This window comes from Chrysemys picta, chromosome 20, assembly GCF_011386835.1.
Source record: "Chrysemys picta bellii isolate R12L10 chromosome 20, ASM1138683v2, whole genome shotgun sequence".
Lineage (NCBI taxonomy): Eukaryota > Metazoa > Chordata > Testudines > Emydidae > Chrysemys > Chrysemys picta.
In genome coordinates, this window is record NC_088810.1 from 20,574,622 (window position 1) to 20,593,234 (window position 18,613).

At 53.6% G+C, this 18,613-nt stretch overlaps 1 protein-coding gene across 1 annotated transcript; it reads right to left on the reverse strand.

The window, feature by feature from the left end:
• Positions 1-3,011: 3,011 nt before the first annotated feature.
• LOC101933362 (ras-related protein Rab-11A-like) lies at positions 3,012-18,496 on the reverse strand. The gene is made up of 5 exons (XM_008171987.4): positions 18,327-18,496; positions 6,950-7,145; positions 6,032-6,225; positions 4,950-5,030; positions 3,012-4,822 (listed from the first exon to the last, which is right to left on the reverse strand). Exons 1-5 carry the CDS (start codon positions 18,364-18,366, stop codon positions 4,683-4,685), a joined length of 651 nt encoding a protein of 216 aa, XP_008170209.2. The 5' UTR covers positions 18,367-18,496; the 3' UTR covers positions 3,012-4,682.
• Positions 18,497-18,613: the final 117 nt, after the last annotated feature.

The following is an 18,613-nucleotide window of genomic DNA, read 5'->3' on the forward strand; positions in this document are numbered from 1 at the left end:
ATCTCCACCCTGGCAGCGCCAGTGGGCGAAGCAGTTGGGGACTAGGATGACATCACCATTTGGCACTGAGTCACGGTGTAGGCAGATGGTGGCAAGGAAGGTGTGTATGTGTGTGTGTGGGGGAAATAACACTTGGCTGCTCCATCAGCGTGATTGATGCAGGCAGAGTAATCGCAGCCACTTAGTGCGTGGCCGAGGTGCGACTGCCTCTTCCACGCTCCGTTCGGAGGGTTATTTTTGTGTGTGGGCTCAGTGCGGAGTCATGCTAGCTAATAATAATATCCCACCTGGAGACAGTCATCTTCAGCTGGCAGGGCCCCAAAGTGCACCACAAACAACACATGGCTAGGGATTGGCTGGTGCACCGGGGATTGAACTGGTGACCTCCAGGGTTAAAAGCATGAGCTGAAGATCCCCAGCTCTAAAGGGGGAGTTGTAATTACTGATATGCGCTGTGGCTCAGCATGGGGGGAGGGGATCTGTCACGCACACGCCCCGGCGGTTATAATTGCTCCATCTGGCACTGAAATGCAGCCACTTCTACGGTGGAGCATGGCAGCTGTTTAAGAGCACACAGTAACATTGCACTGGGATTGTTTCACCCGCTGCTGAAATGCAGCCACCTCTAGGGTGGAATGCACCAACTGTTTTGTTTTTTAAACAGCACTCAGCAACACTCAGAGGTGAAAGACAATTAGGAGTCAAGTTCTCCGTTGTTTTAAGTGTCTGTAGCCAAGGGAGCTTTGCCACTTTGAACCAGCTGAGCATCTCTTATACAGCCCCATTGTTCGTGAGCCAGGATGGGATGGGGCAGTCGCCTGATTTTCCTGGACCAGTCCAGAGCTATGGAGACCTGTGAGGTTGGGAGCGAGCCATTTCCATGGGCTAGTGGACCACTGTCCCCTGCATGGAACAGCACAGGGGGAGCACCAGTTAGACAATGCAATTGCCTCTCTCCCCCGCTCCCCAAGTTCCCCTTGCAAAAGGCCTGACAACAGCTGTTCAAATGCCAGCCACCAGCTTGGCCAACGCTGGAGATCAGCCCAGGGACCCTCCAGAGCTGAAAGCACAAGCCCCTCTAGCTTCAGCAGTTGGGCAACTATCAGCCCTCTCTCCGCTACAGCTGGGGTGTAGAGGAGGAAGCACGTCATACTATGCCCATTTGGCTACACTAGCATTTACATTCTGTCTGTCACACAACGGGGCTCCAGGTGGCTTCACAGGGTCATTGTTCCTATTACACAGATGGGGAAACTGAGGCACAGAGTGGGGCAGGGACATGCCCAAGGTCACCCAGGGAACGAGTGGCATCATTGGGAACAGTGCCGGCCCAGATGCCTCCTCTTCTGCCCTGTCGCCATGGGGGACCCTCGGCCACCAGGGCTCGGTTCATGGCTGGCCCTCGCCGACTCTCACCTGGGTCTTGCCTTCCTGCGCTGGCTCACGACAAGTGAGGTGGGAATCTGGCTCTAACGGCTCTGCTGGAAGGTCACTTGTTCCCCTCCCTCCCATCCCCCCGCTGTCCCCTCACCCTATGCTAAGCCACAGGGGGGCCCCGTGCCCACCACCGAAGCAGACAGGAAGGGACTGGAGCCCAGCCTTCCCTCCAGCTGACATTGGCAGGGGGCGATCTCCCCCCCTGGCACCCACACCCTTCATATGTGGTGCTGCTGCTCCACCACGCTCCTGGACTGCAGCCCCCCCCGCCAGTCCAATCTGGGGCCTCTCTTGAATAGCCGCTGCCCATCACACCAGGGTGGTTGGGGTTTTTTTTTTTTTTTTTTTTTTTGCAATACAGGGAATCATGCACCAAGGGGCTGCGGCACAGATGAGATAAATGGTGCCATTTGCCCCAGCAGCCTAGATCCACAATCAAACCCCGAGCTGCAGAAGTGAAAGGCTCATTTGTTCCCCTGGGCCCTTCTTAGGCAGGGGATAAAGGAGCAGCGATCATTGATTGGCGTTTCAAGCCACCTGTTGAATGGACAAGCACCCACTGTCACCCCCTAAAACCAGCAAATTGCGCCACCTAGTGGCAACAAGGGCATATAGCGACTTGATGCTTCCCTTCCCATTCACCCTCCCTTAACAATTGAGGGGGGTGACAAAGGACGGGTGTTCAGAGCCCTTTGGGAGCACACTGCCCCTGGAGCTGAAATGCAGCCAGTTCTGGGGTGAAGCAAAGTTTGCAGCCATCTGGGAAGTGCATGGCACATGCACATGAACCTGAACGGCAGGTGGGGCATTGAGTCTCCAGGCCACTGCTTGTCACACCACGTCACCTCACGGGCAGCCTTAGCAGAGAGCGACGGAGGCTTGATTGTGGAGACTGCACGCGGGGCCGCCAACTCAATGCTTTGCATAAAGCCCCAGCTGCTGGAGTCATGTGATTTACAGCAGCATGGCAGTTTTCCTTTAAACAAATAAAAACCATAAAAACATTTCCAGCCCTCCTGGCTGAGGAGTAAAGCTTGGTGACACAACCGGGCTAAGTATGACCTAAAGCCTCGGAGACCAGCAGGCAAAAGACAGAGCATCCCAATAATCTTATTTTGTAAATGGATCTCACAATATTTTTGAGGCCAGCCACATGATTTGTAAATGCCTGGGATCAATCCTATGAAGTCCCGCTCTTGCCCCTAGCCGGGGTCTCTCCAGAACAAAATGCTTTGCTCCTGGGGGGGCAGGGAGGGAGAGAGAGGGTTGCTTGCAAGGTGTTGCCCATATGTCAATCCCCACAGAGTTTGCGATCTGGCATCCTTCACCACCCTTTTAAATAGGAACCTCAACTCCTCCTCCCCCAGCTGGTTTATGCTGGGGAGTGTCCACACCATTGACCCCTAGAGGATAACAGCCTACTACCGCTGCCACTTAGGAGTTATCCCCTTGAGTAGGAGAGGCTCAGGCTTTTTAAATGCAGAAGGTCCCCGGGTTCTGACCCCACTGATGAGCCCGGTGGTGCAGGCTGAAGTCCCACGCCCCGTGACAGAGAGAGGGAGGCAAGAGGGAAAGATGTTAGATATTTTATTTAAACCTTTTTTTTAATACACACATTCAACAAAAACCAAGACGCAGTCAAGAGCAGATGTTAAAAGGCTCCATGATATTTACACAGGTTGGGTGATGGTGGGGTGGGGTGGGGTGGGGTGGGGTGGGGCAGGGCAGGTTCAGAGCTGCACACAATCCAACCACAGCAGACAAAGGAGGGGGAAATAAGCCACCACCAGTTACCCCCCCAGCCCTGCTCATCATTGGCTGTGGCCCCAGCAGACAGGCCAATGACCATACAGACTCAACAGCCCAAACTCCCTTCTCAGCCCAGGTCCCTCTGAGACAAGCACTGGGGAATCTTGCCCGGACCTTCTCCATTCTTGGCTCAACCAGGAATGAGTTTCCAAGACTGGCTCCAGACAAGGACATGCTTAAGCTAACCAGCAGCCCCTGGCTTGCCCTTGTCTACACGTAGGGCTGAGCATAGCTGCGGCCACACCAAAGGCTGAGTAGGGGGTACTCTCCAGGTGGGCGGGATCACACTGGGCAATTTTAGTAGGATTGGTGCCGAAGAGAGCAAAGCTTTGGTTGCAGCAATGAAGTGACACCAGTTGACAATCCCGAGACAGCAGCTACCCCGTTTAAAGCGGGGGCAGAAAGACCATCAAGTTCCTTTATCTTGAGTCCAAGGCTCTGCTAGGACAGCAAAGAACAGCGCCGGCTCTCCACTCCTTGCGGGAAACAGCCCCGCCCCTGGGGGGCGCCCTCGGCTCTCGGGGATGTGACGGAGACACTGAGCACCCACCGCGCTGGGTGAAGCCAATGGGAGTCGAGGCTCAGCCCCTCTGGAAATCCCGCGCTAGCCGGGGACCAAAACGGTCAGACGTGGGTGCCCGAAACGGAGGCACCGCAAACCACTAGTCACTCGCCTCGTCAGTGCTCAGCCTGTGACAAAAGGCCGGGGATTCCGACGCCATTGATACTGGAGTAAATCCGGAGCGAACGCCGCCGGAACTCAAATCTAGCCCGACTCAGGAAGGACCAGAAAATCGTCAGCCAATCTGGGCTGGGCTCTTAGTGTGTCGCCCCAGGGCTTTCAGCGGAGTCACTCTGGATTAAGGCAGGTGTAACTGCACTCTGCGTCCAGCCACCTCACTGCAAACAGAAGGGCTCTCCCCAGTGTCCTAATCAGACCTGTCTAGCAAGCCTACCTAGCAGCCACACCTACAGGGTTGGGCCGTCAGGGCCCTTTGAGTCTTGTGTGAACCACACACATGCACTAGGCGATCAGGGATCTTAAAGAGGTTTTTTTGTTTTTGGTTTGTTTGTTTTTAAAGGAGAGGCAGGGCCAAAGGGGAGATCCCCACAATGTGTCTTCTCCCATTAGAGTAGGCCCTATATAAACATACGTCCAATAGTGTGCGGGAAGAGAGGGACATGATACCAGAGGAAATGATGATCTCAAATCGATAACACCTGTCTCCCCAAGGAAACAGCTGTGGCCCAGTTAGGTTTACGTAGGAGTTACATTAAATACAACAGTCCATGGGTTGCGGGAGGGAACAAGAGACAGGGAAATGACAGGATCTTATACAACACATGCTCCGACACCCCCCACACACACCCAGGGAAGCAGCCCCGGCGGGGGACGACGGCAGGGGTCCGTCTGCCTCTGGTGTCTCCCCTCAGGATCATATGTTCTGGCAGCAGGGAGCCTGTTTCCCCTCCTGGTGAGTGGGCAGGACTTTGATAGGGTCAATGGCCGTGCTGGACCCAAACTCCGGCTCCTGCTGGCCAGTCATCTGCCTCTGCGACACGATGCGGTAGATTTCTGCAGGCGGGAGAAAGAGCGAACCCAGGCGGTGAGGGGGGTTTGTGTGTATCCCTTCCCACCCTCCCCCCACAATACGGGCCGCGGTCCCCACCCCACAGGAGCGAGGCCGCTGTGGGCCCCATACCTGCCAGGCTGCTGTGAAAGGCTGTCTCCACGTTGGTGGAGTCCAGGGCAGACGTCTCGATGAAGGACAAGCCGTTCTTCTCTGCAAGGAGAGAAAGCGGAGGGTTAAGACAGACGGACGCACCCAGCAGAACTCCCAGGCCACTGGCAGTTCCCAGTTACCCAGTCACTCGATCCCCCCCCCAACAGGACTCCATCCACCCACCCCTGGGGGAAATTCCAGCTGACTCCTTTAACTGGCCTCTCTTAGAGGAACTGGTGCAACCCGCAGCCCAGCAGACCCCATTGCTCATTGGGCAGGTCGGGCTGGAGATGGGACGTGCCGCTGGCTCCCCAGCTGTGACTGTCCAGAGCCCCCCTCTGGGTACCCAGCCACTGGACGGCAGCGCCCTACGGACACGCCATCCATCCACGTCCGCAATGCCAGGCACATCCTCGGGTGAATGAGGAGGTGCCCGCTGCTGATTTACCTGGGGGGAGGGGAGAAGAGAGCAATCCCCATCCCTCCCCCTTTTCCTGATGTCCTCTGCTAATTCGCCTCCATCTGCATTAGAGCAGCCCTGACCCCTCGCCTGGGCCGTCAGCCCCCTCCACACAACTGCCCCCCGACCCCCACTCACGCCAAGGAGCAGGGCTGGCCGGGCAGACCCAGAGGCTGGGGTTTGAGAGAGTCTCTAGGGTGAAATTGGCATGAAAAGCCATACAGGCCCCAGCTGAGCGGAGGGAGAATCTCCACCACTGGCGAGGGCCTATGACACATGGTTATGCAGTGCCAAGGCCACCCAGAGGAGGGCAGTGCGCTGGCTCGCTCATGCGCCCCCAACATTCGACAGTATTGAAGAGGCAACACAAACCGTGTCAGGCTTCCCATGCACACCGGCCAGCTGCTACCCCCGAGTATCACCCTCACCATTTAGCCTGTCCCCACTGAACCCCAGCCCTGTCCCCTCCTGGGATGCCAGCCTTGTCTCCCCAGGCGGGCCCTGCTCTGGGTTTGATCCGGTGGGTAAAGCAAAGAGAAACAGGAGGGAATTCCGGCGCTGTTCTCCCTGCAGCTCCCGGAGCAGGGAGCCGGGCCCGTACCTGCAAAGCTCTTGGCCTCGTCGGTGGGCACGGCACGGAGATGCCGCAGGTCGCTCTTGTTGCCCACCAGCATGATGACGATGTTGGCGTCGGCGTGGTCCTGCAGCTCCTTCAGCCAGCGCTCGGCGTTCTCGTAGGTCAGGTACTTGGCGATGTCGTAGACCAGGAGGGCACCCACCGCCCCCCGGTAATAGCTGGGTGGGAGAAAGAGCAGTGGTGTTGTCACGGGCGAGGCAGGAGGCACAGGGTGCCGGAGTGGAGCAGGTCAAGCTGGATCCAGCTCAGAGCAGCACGGACAGGGGTTCGTTCCTGCTTCATACGGGGAGCTGCTGTGCTGTGAGAACAGTGGGAGACTGGGAGTCAAGACTCCTGGGTTCTATTCTCAGCTCTGGGGAGGGGAGTAGTGTCTAGTGGGTAGAGATCGGGGGGGGGACTGGGGACTCCTGGGTTCTATTACCAGCTGCGCCCAAGGGGACATACCAAGCTATGCCTCAGTGCACAATTAGCCTGTGGAACTCACTGCCACAGGATATCACTGGGGACTTGTAACAGGCTGCTTTGCCCCTTTAAGGGTTATCACACACAGGTGCCAGGGAAGGGAGCAAGTGATTATAAAATGCCAGCGAGTGGCTCAGTTGTGGAGGAGACACAAGCAGCTGTATTGAAAGGGAGGGAGTGTCTTTTCAGCACAGAGAGCCAAGGGGGGCTGGGAGCTGTGGCCCAAGAAGCAGCAGGTGCTGGCTGTTCTCCGAGACAGCATCCTGGACTATCTGAAGCTTTGCTCCGATCCAGCCCGTCAGTTTCTATGTTACTGTGTGCTGCTAGGCAGCTGCCGTGTTCCACCCCAGAAGTGGCTGCATTCTGAAGGGACTTACTGCCCCTGCAACCCAGGCTCGAGGGTGAAATGCTACTACTCACGCCGAGGTGATGGCGCGGTAACGCTCTTGGCCCGCCGTGTCCCAGATCTGAGCCTTCACGGTCTTGTTGTCCACCTGGATGCTCCGGGTGGCGAACTCCACCCCGATGGTGCTCTTGCTTTCCAGGTTGAACTCATTGCGGGTGAAGCGCGAGAGGAGGTTGCTCTTCCCTACGCCGGAGTCCCCGATCAGCACCACTGAGCGGCACAAAGCGCAAGGTTAACGGCGGCCTACGGCACAAGGGTGCTTGCAATCTTCAACTCTCACCTGGCATCGGCTGATGCAGAGCGAGTATTGTCCCCATTCTGCAGCTGGGAAAACCGAGGCACAGAGCAGCAATTTGGAGCACACTCTCAGGGCCTAGTCTACCCTGGCACTGGCCCTGAGCAGCTACACCAGCGCAAACCCTTCCTGTAGGTTTTGCACCAGCGCATACAGTAGTGGGAAGCAGCATTGCCCGAAAACACTAGGGGCTCCAGCCGCGTGGCTGTCCTGCTGCAGTCGGGCCTCACGTTAGCACGAAAGCCGGATTAGCACCAAGCGTTCTCCGTTTCGTGGCCCGGCGCCATTGAACCCAGCTCTGACTCATGCTGGGTTTTGGCCCCCGGAGCAGCCCGGTGGTGTAAAGCCATGGCCCCCAGTGCACCTTGTCAAGGAGCAGCCCGCAGTCAGACCCTCGATCTTACCCTAACGTGTCCCCGGTTGCTGCTGTTGTCAGGGCGCGTGTGGCCGGGATCAAGGGGAGAGGCGACAGTTTCAGCAGTTGGGTTGTAAGGGACAAGGACGAGGGATAGCTCAGTGGTTTGAACATGGGCCTGCTAAACCCAGGGTTGTGAGTTCAATCCTTGAGGGGGCCACTTAGGGATCTGGGGCAAAATCAGTACTTGGTCCTGCTAGTGAAGGCAGGGGGCTGGACTCGATGACCTTTCAAGGTCCCTTCCAGTTCTAGGAGATAGGATCATTTAGTGGAACCAGCAGCAGGGACTTGGTAAGGCAAGGCTGACTCTTAAAGGGGTGCCTGAATCCAGCCCACCCCAGAATAATCTCAAATAGCCCTGAGCAGGCTCCGACCCCTTTGACTCCATCAGCCAAGCCTACTTGGGTCAGTAGTTTTGTAATAGCCACATTAAACCATTTTTTAGACAACAAATCCTGCGCCTTGCCAGGGGTCAGACTATCCGTGTTTCTCAAGGACCAGTCCGCGGACCGGTGCCGGTCCCCGAGAGCTCCCTGACGCAGCTTAGAAAGGCAAGCCGGTCCCTGGTATCGGAAAGGTTGAGGAACAATGGACTAGATGACCCCTTGTGGTACCTTCTAACCCTCTGGTTCTATGATTCTATGAAATGTGATCCCAGAACCCCCCGTTCTCGGACATTGGAACCAAACACCACAGACACTCCACAGGCTTTAAACAAGGTCTCAGGAAAATTCCTGCCAGAGCTGGAGAGATTGCAAAGGTTTCAATCTTCTGCCTCCTCCTCCCCCAATAAGACACACCCAAAGCAAGAAGTTGGCACCTGATGCAAATTTGGAGCCAGGGTTTGGGGTGGATGGAATTTGATGGAGAACTATAAGCAGCAAGAGGAAGGAGGGGCTTGTGGCTAAGACACTGGGCTGGTTTTTGGAAGACGTGGGTTCCATTCCCACCCTCTGCCACTGACTCCGTGCGTGACCTTGGGTGAGTCACCTGGTCTCCCTGGGTCAGGTTCTGATTTATACCACAGAGCAGTGTGAAAGGGCCTTATTGCAATTGGCCGTGTACTGTCACTTCACCCTGATGTGTAACTCCAACATTCTGATCTGGAGCAGCTACCAGCTGGAGCTCTGGTGGAATGAGTTTGCTGGGTCTCAGTTCTTTCCAGACAAGCATCAGAAACTGCTGCTACCGATGGCATATACAGTCCCTGTCTGAAGAGCTTACAATCTAAACGGACAAGACAGATGGGGAAACTGAAGCACACAGTAGAACGGACTTCCCCAGAGTCAGAGCCCGGACTAGAACCCAGGTCTCCTGAGTCCTAGTTGTGTTCTAGCCACTAGGCCACACTGCCTCTTGAAGACAAAGGCCTGTCTTGCCACAGAGAATAGTGGCCTACTACTGCTGCCAGCTAATGGAGTTGCTCCTTCATCTCAATTCGCAGAGAGGCCTCCGCACTTGGTGCTGAATGCCCAGAGGGTGGGTTAGAAAAAGCATTTCCTAGGAGTCCCAGCTTAGCCCTGTTCCGGGAGAACCCATGCATTAAAACGCCTCAATTAAACAAAAAGTGGTGCCCTGGGTTTTCTCTCTGTGGTTTCCACATCAAGTTTGTTCCGTTTATGACTCAGCAGAGAATGATTTTCCCCAACCACCGGCTCTGCAAACCCAGCTTGGGAGCGGAGACACAAAACTGCTCTGTCTCCCCCATAAACCAATGCTCCAAGGCAAAGCATTGTGTGTGTGTGTGTGTGTGTGTGTGTGCGCGCAATTAAACCCAAAGGGGGTGAATTCCAAACCAATGAAAGGAAAATACTTTTCTCCACACATACCTACAAGAGTTCTGTGAGCTCCGAGCAGGGTTAAACAAAGATTCAACATTTATACAGAGGGTTAGACAGGAAGATCTAGAGTTAGAAGATTGAAAACTTTGGAAAGGACAGAAAGCTGAGAACTGTGAATCAAGTTCTAGCTAATGGATGGTAGGGGGGGGGGGGATATCCCCAGAAGCAGATTCCAGCCATGGCAGAAATTCTTGCACTTCTCTCTGGTACTGGCCACAGGACAGTCTCGGAAATGGTTCTCTGGCTCCCCTTCTCTGAGCACCTCACAATCTCTAATGTATTGCTCCTTAAACCCCCTTGTGAGGCAGGGCAGTGCTATTATCCCCATTGTATGGATGGGGAAACTGAGGCACAGAGCGAGAACAAGTGACATGCCCAGGGTCAGACGACTGTGGCAAACTAGGGAATTGAATGCTGCTCTCCCAAGTCCCAGGCTAACGCCCTAACTACCACACCATCCTTCCTCACTGGTCTAATCCACTATAAATTACTACATCCCCAAAAAACCCATTTCAGGCTTCCTTTTATCCCCAGAAATGCCAAGGTAGGGGACTGCTTGTTTGCCGAGTCAGACGACCAGACTCTAAGCCACAGGGAACAGCGAGAACGTTTCATAAAAATTACTTTTTCTGACTAAAATCTCTTTTTAAATAAGCCCCAGATAACTGAGTAACGCAGGGCCAGGGCGTGGGGAATCGCTTGACTGCAAGTGAATGACAGCAATCTATGAAACCTATTGTCGTGTGAAATGAGTCGCTGTTATTAGCAAGGTCGTTTGGAAGGCATGGAAGCATCGTTAATGATTGCAATATTTTTTAAAAGGTAGGACGTAACCAGGAGGGGCTGGACTTTGGAAATCCAGAATCAAAAGTCACCTGGTGTTAGGAGGCCAGAGAGGTAGCTGGTTTCTCAGCATATCAGGAGTGAGAATTGTACCTCGTATGACGGCATCAGGCAGCAAAAATACAGACCCAGGGGCCTGATTCTTATTCACGTTAAGGCTCTTTTGCACAGCTCTGGCATTGCTCATTCACCGTGGGGGCCATTCACATCACTGGCAGCATAAAGGGACTTTAAAGTAAGAATCAGATCTCTAGATATCACCACCTAGCTCTCATCCAGCACGCAAAGGAGGGCAGTATCACTATCCCCATTGTACAGCTGGGGAAACTGAGGCACAGAGGGAGCTGTGACCTGCCTGTGGTCACCCAGGAGGTCAGCGGTAGAATTGGGAATATAACCCATAGTCTTCTGAATCCCAATCCAAAGCTTTATCTGCTAGGCCAGACTGGCTCCCTTAAGGAGAATAAGGAGTCTTCTGAATATTTCACACTGCCTGCATGGCCTGGAATTCAGAAGGCCTTTCTTTCTGTTCTCAGCTTTGCCACCAGCTTGCTGGGTGATCTCAGGCAAGTCCCTTTCTCCCATGGCTTGGAACAGAGCTGCCCAGAAAACAGATTTTCCATCCCGCAAAAAAATTCAAGACTGGGGGGGGGGGGAAAGAGAGGGGTTGTCCTTCCTGATTGAGAAGAAAGAAAATGTCAGACATGTTTCTGGCAAAACAAAATTCCAAACACAGTTTTGTTTCGGGTGAATTTCATCGCGCTAACCGTGAAATATTTTCATTTGATTGTGACCCTTGGCACTAAAAACATACAAAAGCACATTTCAAAATGAAAATGCTTTTGAAACGATAAATCCCAAACTTGTCATGCTGATAGCTGGACATTTAGACATTTTCAACATGCCCTTTATAAAAATAATTGTCCAAGTTGATCGGATTTTGCCAAAACTTTCTGGTTTTGTTGAAACTGCATTTTCCAAGGGAAAACTGTTTCGAGGAAAGTTTTCCCACGAGCTGTATCCAGGAAGTGATGAAGAGCGCACACAGTCACTCCAGAAATGAAGACACTACAGGAATAAACCAGATTCAGTGAGCCCTAGCAGGCCTCTTTGGGATTTGCCAATCAGCATTCATCAACAGGAACGTATCACTTCCCCTTGCTTAACCGCAGGGCTTCCTCCAGTTGCTGGTACTGCTAGTGTAACAGGTGATTCTGCCAAAGGAAGTAATGCCCACGCCTTTCCTCTCTGCCTACTTGAAAGCCTGAACTGATGGCTTTCTCCCCATGCTACAGGTGGGTCAAGTTGAGGAACGGAGAGGTGACGTGACCGACCTGGGACAGCAGGCATCAGACCTCACTATACATACCCTCAGTAAGAGAGTCCCTGCTTCTGAGAATTTACAGTTTAAATAGACAGGCAAAGGGTGTGTGGGTAAACTGAGGTACAGACAGGGGACATGACTTGCCCAGCATCACCCAGCTGGTCAGTGGCAGAGGCAGGAATCCAATTCTCTCCTCAGCTACACACCACAGGGAAAGGCATTACAATAGCAGTGTAGATGTGGGAGGCGCTGCTTGGGTGTGTACAGAGCTGGGTAGGACGTATACCCTTGGGGTTCAAGTGTGTAAGGCACTCTAGTGTGCGCACCCAAGCCGTTCCTCAGCATCTACATGGCTATTTATACCCAGGCTAGCCGGGCCTGCAGTGTCCCTGCTCACACGCCAATGTAAGTGTAGACGCGCCCTCAGACACACAGGACTTGGGATCAAGTTGGTTTTCCCCATGAATTAGCTATTCGGTGTCTTCTGCCCAGATGGACTGCCATATAGGGTGCTTCTGCGGTTCCCATCACCATAGCAACTGAGCAGGAGTGCCCCCAGAAATATTTCACATGGCCCAGGGCTCCCCGCCCCCTTCTCCCCATGCTTGTAGCCACTCCGGAGGTTGACGTGACGTGTATACGGCTGCGGGCGCCATTGTAGGGGAGTAACTTGCAACTGAGCATCCCCTGGGAAGGAGGGAAGTCATTTCCTCCCCCATTGGAGGGATCAAAGAGGTTGATTGTGAGATCTCTGGACAGCTGAGAAGAGGGGGGAGTCTCCTACCACGCATAGCAGCTGCCCTCCAATACAGTGACAATTTCTCACAAGACAGCACACCTGAAGGATACTGGGATGCCTACCCACAATGCAACATGTTTAGGCCAAGCCGAGCCTGATGCTATGAGGATGCAACCCAGTGAGAACCCCCAAAATATCTGTGCCGATGGCCAACAAAACTATTCTCCAGGACAACTGTCTAGTGCAGACCCGGCCTGTGCAACTTGACACACATGGAGCCCACGACACAGCAGGGAATTGACCCTGGACCTTCCTAGTGTTAGTGTCTTAACCCCCCGGCCATCTTTCCTGTCCTTGCAAGCCTCTCTAACCATCGCTTCCCCAAAAATCATACCCATTTCGCTAGCTGTTTTCTTGGGTCCGCTCTGGCCCAAGGAGAGGTGGAACAGCGACCCAGCATCTTGCCTGTTTCTTTCCGATGATTGTCCAGGTTTCACACATCTCCTAAGTACTGAACGACTCAGAGCTCCACGCTAGGGTTCGTTTGCTGTATAAGAAGTGCTCGGATCTAACTCTCCTTGTTTGTCTCTAGCCCACAGAGGAGTATTGGGGATTGACGCTGCAGTAATTTGTCACCGCCTAAATTCCTATCTGGTGACGGGAAAACGTGTCACCGTGGTAAAACCTCAGAAGATTGGGTGGGGAAAAGGAGAAAGCAACAGGTCTGAATTCTCACTTACGGTCAGGTTTGGTCTGCACCAGGCTTTTTACCAGCATAATTCTGTTGGTCGGGGGCCTGTAGGAGTGATCCTTGACAGACACGTGCTGTGGACTTTGCCAGTCTGGAGTGTAACTAAGAACTCGGGTCACGGGCTTTGTACCTTTGGATACATTGTGAGAAACAATGACTCTTACTCTAGCCACCTTTCATGCAGAAAGCATCTTACAACCGCATGAGACACAACACCCCTGGGGAGTTGCACCTGTTTCCCAGGTGGGGAAACTGAGGCACTAATGCAACTTGCCCAAGGTCACGCAGCAAGTCAGTGGCAGAGCTGGGAAGAGAATCCAGCAGGCCTGTGGTCTCTCTGCTCAAGGTCCCCATGCTGCTTGCCTGCAGTAGCGGAGGAGAGACGAGAAGGCAGGATATAGGGGAAGAGTGAAGAGACTGAAAGGGGCACGCAAGTGGGATTTAACAGAATATGGCTGCAAGGGAAGAGTTCTGGAGCACATTAGCTCATCGTCCTCAGAGGTGAGGTGTGAGCAGTGGGCTGGGAGCCAGGAACTCAGAGCTGTAATCCCAGCACTGACACCCACATGGTTGCAGGATCCTGGCCTCTGTGCCTCTATTTCCCCATGGGTGAGCCAGGGACGAGGACTCTGACCCCCAATCACAGCACGGGTTTAATTCAGATTTGCAAAGTCGTCTGAAATCAGAAAGGCCGATGTCAGTACCGTGAGTGTGTACGTAGCAAATGCGGTTATTAATAGGACAAGCTTGGGAGTCCAGAAGGAATCGAAAATAGCCTGTAAGTCACCTAGGAACTATGGTAAGCCCCAAGCTGCTCACATGGCCGTTTGGAACGTCACAGCAACTGTGGGAATAGACTAAATCGAGGCCCTGCCGTCTGAGTTAAAGAAGAGTCGCCACTAGGTGTTAGCAGTATAGGGGCTATGACCTACAGCAGAGCAGTTCGGATTCCACCCAACACACAGAGCATATGAAGAAGTGAAAGCACTGCAAAGCAGGCTACCCGTCAAAAGGGCATGTGGTCTAGGGAAGGCTTCCTAGCCTTGAAAATAAGCAGTTATAGGTTCAAGTCCCATTTGATTATTTATAGAAAGGGGTTAAAAACGCTCTGTCCGGTGCTTTGCAGGAGACCAGAACAGTCCTTTCTGGCCTTAACATCTGTGCAATCGGATTTAAATAACTTCCATTCTGCTGCCACCTTGCAACCCTGCGCAGAATTCACCCTGCCTTAACCTTCTCTCGGCAGTGCCTTTTGCACTGAATAGCCCGTGTCCTTCAAAGCCTCGGTAGCGGGCACCATGGATATTCCACTGGAGAGAACAATGGATACAGCCTTGAGCTTACAGGAGCGCCAGGGAAGAAGTGGAGACTGAGAAGGGTTGGAAGAAAGACTGAATTCACAGCCCCTTTGCATGGCCAGAGCAATATAAGAACGGCCATACTGGATCAGACCAATGGTCCATCTAGTCCAGTACCCTGGGTCAAACAGTGGCCAGTAACAGAGCTTCAGGGGGAGTGTACAGAACAGGCAAATTTGGAGAGATCCACCCAGTCTTCCCCTCCCAGTTTCTGGCCGTCAGAGGTTTAGAGTGGCTGGAGCATGGGATTGCGTCCCTGATCCTCTTGGCTAATATCTTTTTAACTTATCTAGTTCTTTTTTGAACCCAGTTATGCTTTTGGGCATTACAATGTCCCACGGCAACGAGGTTAATTGTGCGTTGTGTGAAAAAGGACTTCCTCCTGTTTGTATTAAACCTGCTGCCTATTAATTTCCTCAATGAAAAACAGCCATAATTTGGGGAGAATGGGCCCAATTCAGATCTCACAGACACTGATTTTAAAAGGTTGCAACTCCACTGATTGTAATGGAGTTATTCTCGATCACCATGGGGGTAACCGAGCTCGGACTCCGGCCTGAGGTTTCCTGCATGTGTAGCAACCTGCACGGAACTGTGGAGGGAGGAGCAGAGGCTGCAGGAGGGAAGAGTTTGGAGGAGGCACCTGGAAGTCAGTCTGTGTGCACATGGCTGGAATGCTAGCTGTAGCATTTGCATGAACAGCTCTCTTAAGAGTTTTAGAAACCTGGAGGCCTCTCATGTGTGTGGTACGTGAAACAATGGAGATTTAGGGCCTTATTCTCGTTTATATTCAGGCCCCATTTACAATCCTCTGGCAGCATAAAGGAGCCTTCAAGAGGGTGGTGATGATAGTTGTACATTAAGGCCCCTAGAGAGGAAGGATGTCCCAGTGGTTAAGGTGCAAGTTAGGACCTGAGAGAGCTGGGCTCAATTCCCTGCTCTTCCACGGACTCTGTGGGTAGCCTTGGGCAAGTCATTTAGCCCCTCTGTGCTTCTGTTCTCCCTGGGGCACAATGGGGATAACAGCTCTGCCCTGCCTCACAGAGACGTTGTGAGGATAAATACCTTGAAGATGGTGAGATGCTCCAATATTACGGGGATGGGGCCAGTTACGTATCTTAGCACCTGTTGCCAGAGGGGTGTCAAGGAGAATCAGGCCATAGCCCTTGTCCACACCCAGGCTTAACTAAAGGTGGGGCTGTTTTAAAGTCAACTAGTGAAAACCCCGGTTTATAGCAATTTAGCTCAAGTCGATTTCTTGCCTGTGAAGCTATCACATGCTGCCGCCTCCAACTGACCAGGAACCCCCCTCAAATCCCCTTTACCTTCAATGGGCTGGCAGCTACAGAAGGCGGGCACCCCCAAGTCTTTCACTAGCGAGTGGGGTGAAGTTTGAGTTCCATTGGATTCGTATGTTTCGGGTACTGCAAATACCCCAGGGTTTTCAATGATCTGCCACAATCGGGGTGCACAGAAGCCATGAAATGCTTGAATTAAGGGAAAACGAGCTGGGAAGGAGGCTCTCTTCACCAAAGCACCGATTCTCTGCCCCCCGCTATCTTATCATTTGCACCAGTGCGAAATGCTACCATGCCGGAATGGAAGCATTTTGCCTCAGTGTCAAGTGACTCCATGTGTAGGTGCGGGGCAATGGAGATTCAGGCCTAGGTCTCACCCCCCACCTTTAGGTCAGTTTCCCCATTGCCCGAAAGAGCTCTGCACAAGAGACAGGTGTGTCCGGGAGGGAGCCAGGCAAGGAGCTGCTGGTTTGATAGGAAACCACCTGAAAGGCACAAGCGGCTTGAGCCGTTTATAGCCTTTCAGAGAAGTGCTTGGAAAGGGAAGTGACTCATCAGGAGCAGAGCAGGATGACTTCATGCATCCTGGGCTTGATTCATCAGTAGAGGATATCTTGCCACTCCAGCCTCTCCTTGCTTCCAAACCCTTTCTGTGTCCTAATTCACCTGTGGCCGGCTACCGCTAGATGGTTGCTAATCGGCCCCATGGCAGGCACTTGGAACGTCATGGCAACGACGGGGATAGAACCCAGGTCCTCTAGCACAAGAGCCTGCCACCTGAGCGACAGGAGAATCCCCATCAGCTGGCAGCAGTAAATAGCCTATGACACACAGTGGAGCAGTGCTGGTTCCATCCAGCAAAGGACAGTGGCACAGGGGGGAGGGATAGCTCAGTGGTTTGAGCACTGGCCTGCTAAACCCAGGGTTGTGAGTTCAACACCTTGAGGGGGCCATTATGGGGGGGGAGTCTGTCAGTGACAGTACTTGGTCCTGCTAGTGAAGGCAGGGGACTGGACTTGATGACCTTTCAAGGTCCCTTCCAGTTCTATGAGACAGGAATATCTCCATGTAGTATAGTAGTATACATGCAATAGCATGATAACATGTTGAACAAATCTATGTTCAAAGCATTTTAAGTCCCCATAGCCTTTGCTGGAACTTCGAGAGAGAAGTGTGTTGGAGGTCAGAGACACACACAACTAGCAGCAGCTAGTGCCTGGTATCCACGGGTCTCAAAGCACTTTGCAAACATTAGCACATTAACCTTTGCATCCCCCCCCCCCCGCGAGAGGTCAGTATTATTCCCATTGCACACACGGGGAAACTGAGGCACAGAGCATTGCTGGGACTTGCCCAAGTCACCCAGTGACTGGGTGTAGAGCTGGGAGTAGTAGAACCCAGGAGTCCTGACTCACAGCCCTGTGCTCCAGCCACAAGCCCCTCCCCTTCCCAATTGCAGCAGAAGTAGTGACATCACTTGTTTCAATATTACTCACTTAAAGAAACCAGCATCACCTCTGTGCTTTGTGCACCAGGTCAGCTCAGAACAGGCTGCTGAAACCTGCCGGGGCAGGCAGATACCGAGGGGATGGGCACTGCTCAGACACCGGGGCTGCGTGGTGCAGGGGGAGGTATACGCGGCAGAACTGTGAGGCTGCATTGAGCTGACTGGGCTAGCAAGGGGTTTTCCCCTCATCACAGCCCAGCTGGGGCATCCCCCCACTGATTTTCCCTCACACACACACACTCTGGGCCCCACACCCAGGCCAGTAATCAAGGCAGGGTTGCCAGTCCAGTGAAGCCAGAGAGAACCACATGGGCTGTCAGTATCCAGCAGCCTCCATAAAGTAACCCACCCACCCGCCCTGCTAGGACGCTCTCTAGGTCAGGGCATCTTTCCATTGTAGATTTGTACATGTACCTAGCACCCCCTGATCAGGCTGCTAGGCACTACTCCCCTCTCCCCCCCCCCCAGACAACCACCACCACCAATGCCCATCACTTCCCCCCACCGACCCCCTGCAATGCACCTGGCCGTAAAGGACTCTTGCCTCAGTGAGCAGTCCTCTTCCCATCCCCCAGCATCCGAGCAGGTGCCATAAAGTCAAGGGGATGCCCTCCCTCCCCCCGATTCCGGATTCAGAGCAACCCACGCAGGCGGCTTTTTTCAAGTGGGATCATGGATGATGATTATTTGCATTGCAGTAGCGCCGGGAAGCCCCCATCTTGGCCCAAGATCCCACGGCGCTAGGTGCTGTACGAATACAGAACAAAACGACATCCCTTGCCCCGCAGAGCTTGCAATCTAAACATGGGCCATGGAAGGGGGATGGGGAAGACAGAGTTAGACCAGCAGGATCCCCAGGTGAGCTGAGTCAGGGGGTTCTGGTTCCGGGCCATCTCCGGGTGGAGGAGAGAGCCGCTGAGACTGGTAATAACTCATCTCCCAGCCCAGGCTGGGCAGGTGCCTCCCAGGGATGGAAGCAGCGAAGCCCGGTTGCAAAGGAAGCCCAAGGAGGAAAGTTACCTTTGAAGAGATAATCATACTCATCGTCCTTGCCACGCATCCTGCCGCCCGCTCCCTAGGTGAGGCGTCCTCCCCGTGCACACCTGGGCTCTGGTCCCCCTGCCCCCAGACTCTGGCCAAGCTGATCTCAGCACTCTGGGATTTCCTGGGCTGGGCCAGCAGGCCTCACCAAGCCTTCCCTGCACGCCCATTGGCCTGCTGCTCTCCGCCTCTCCTGCTCTGACTGGCCGGCGGGGCTGTCCCTCACTGGCCAGGCCGGCAAGGCACTCACCTGGCACAGGTATGCG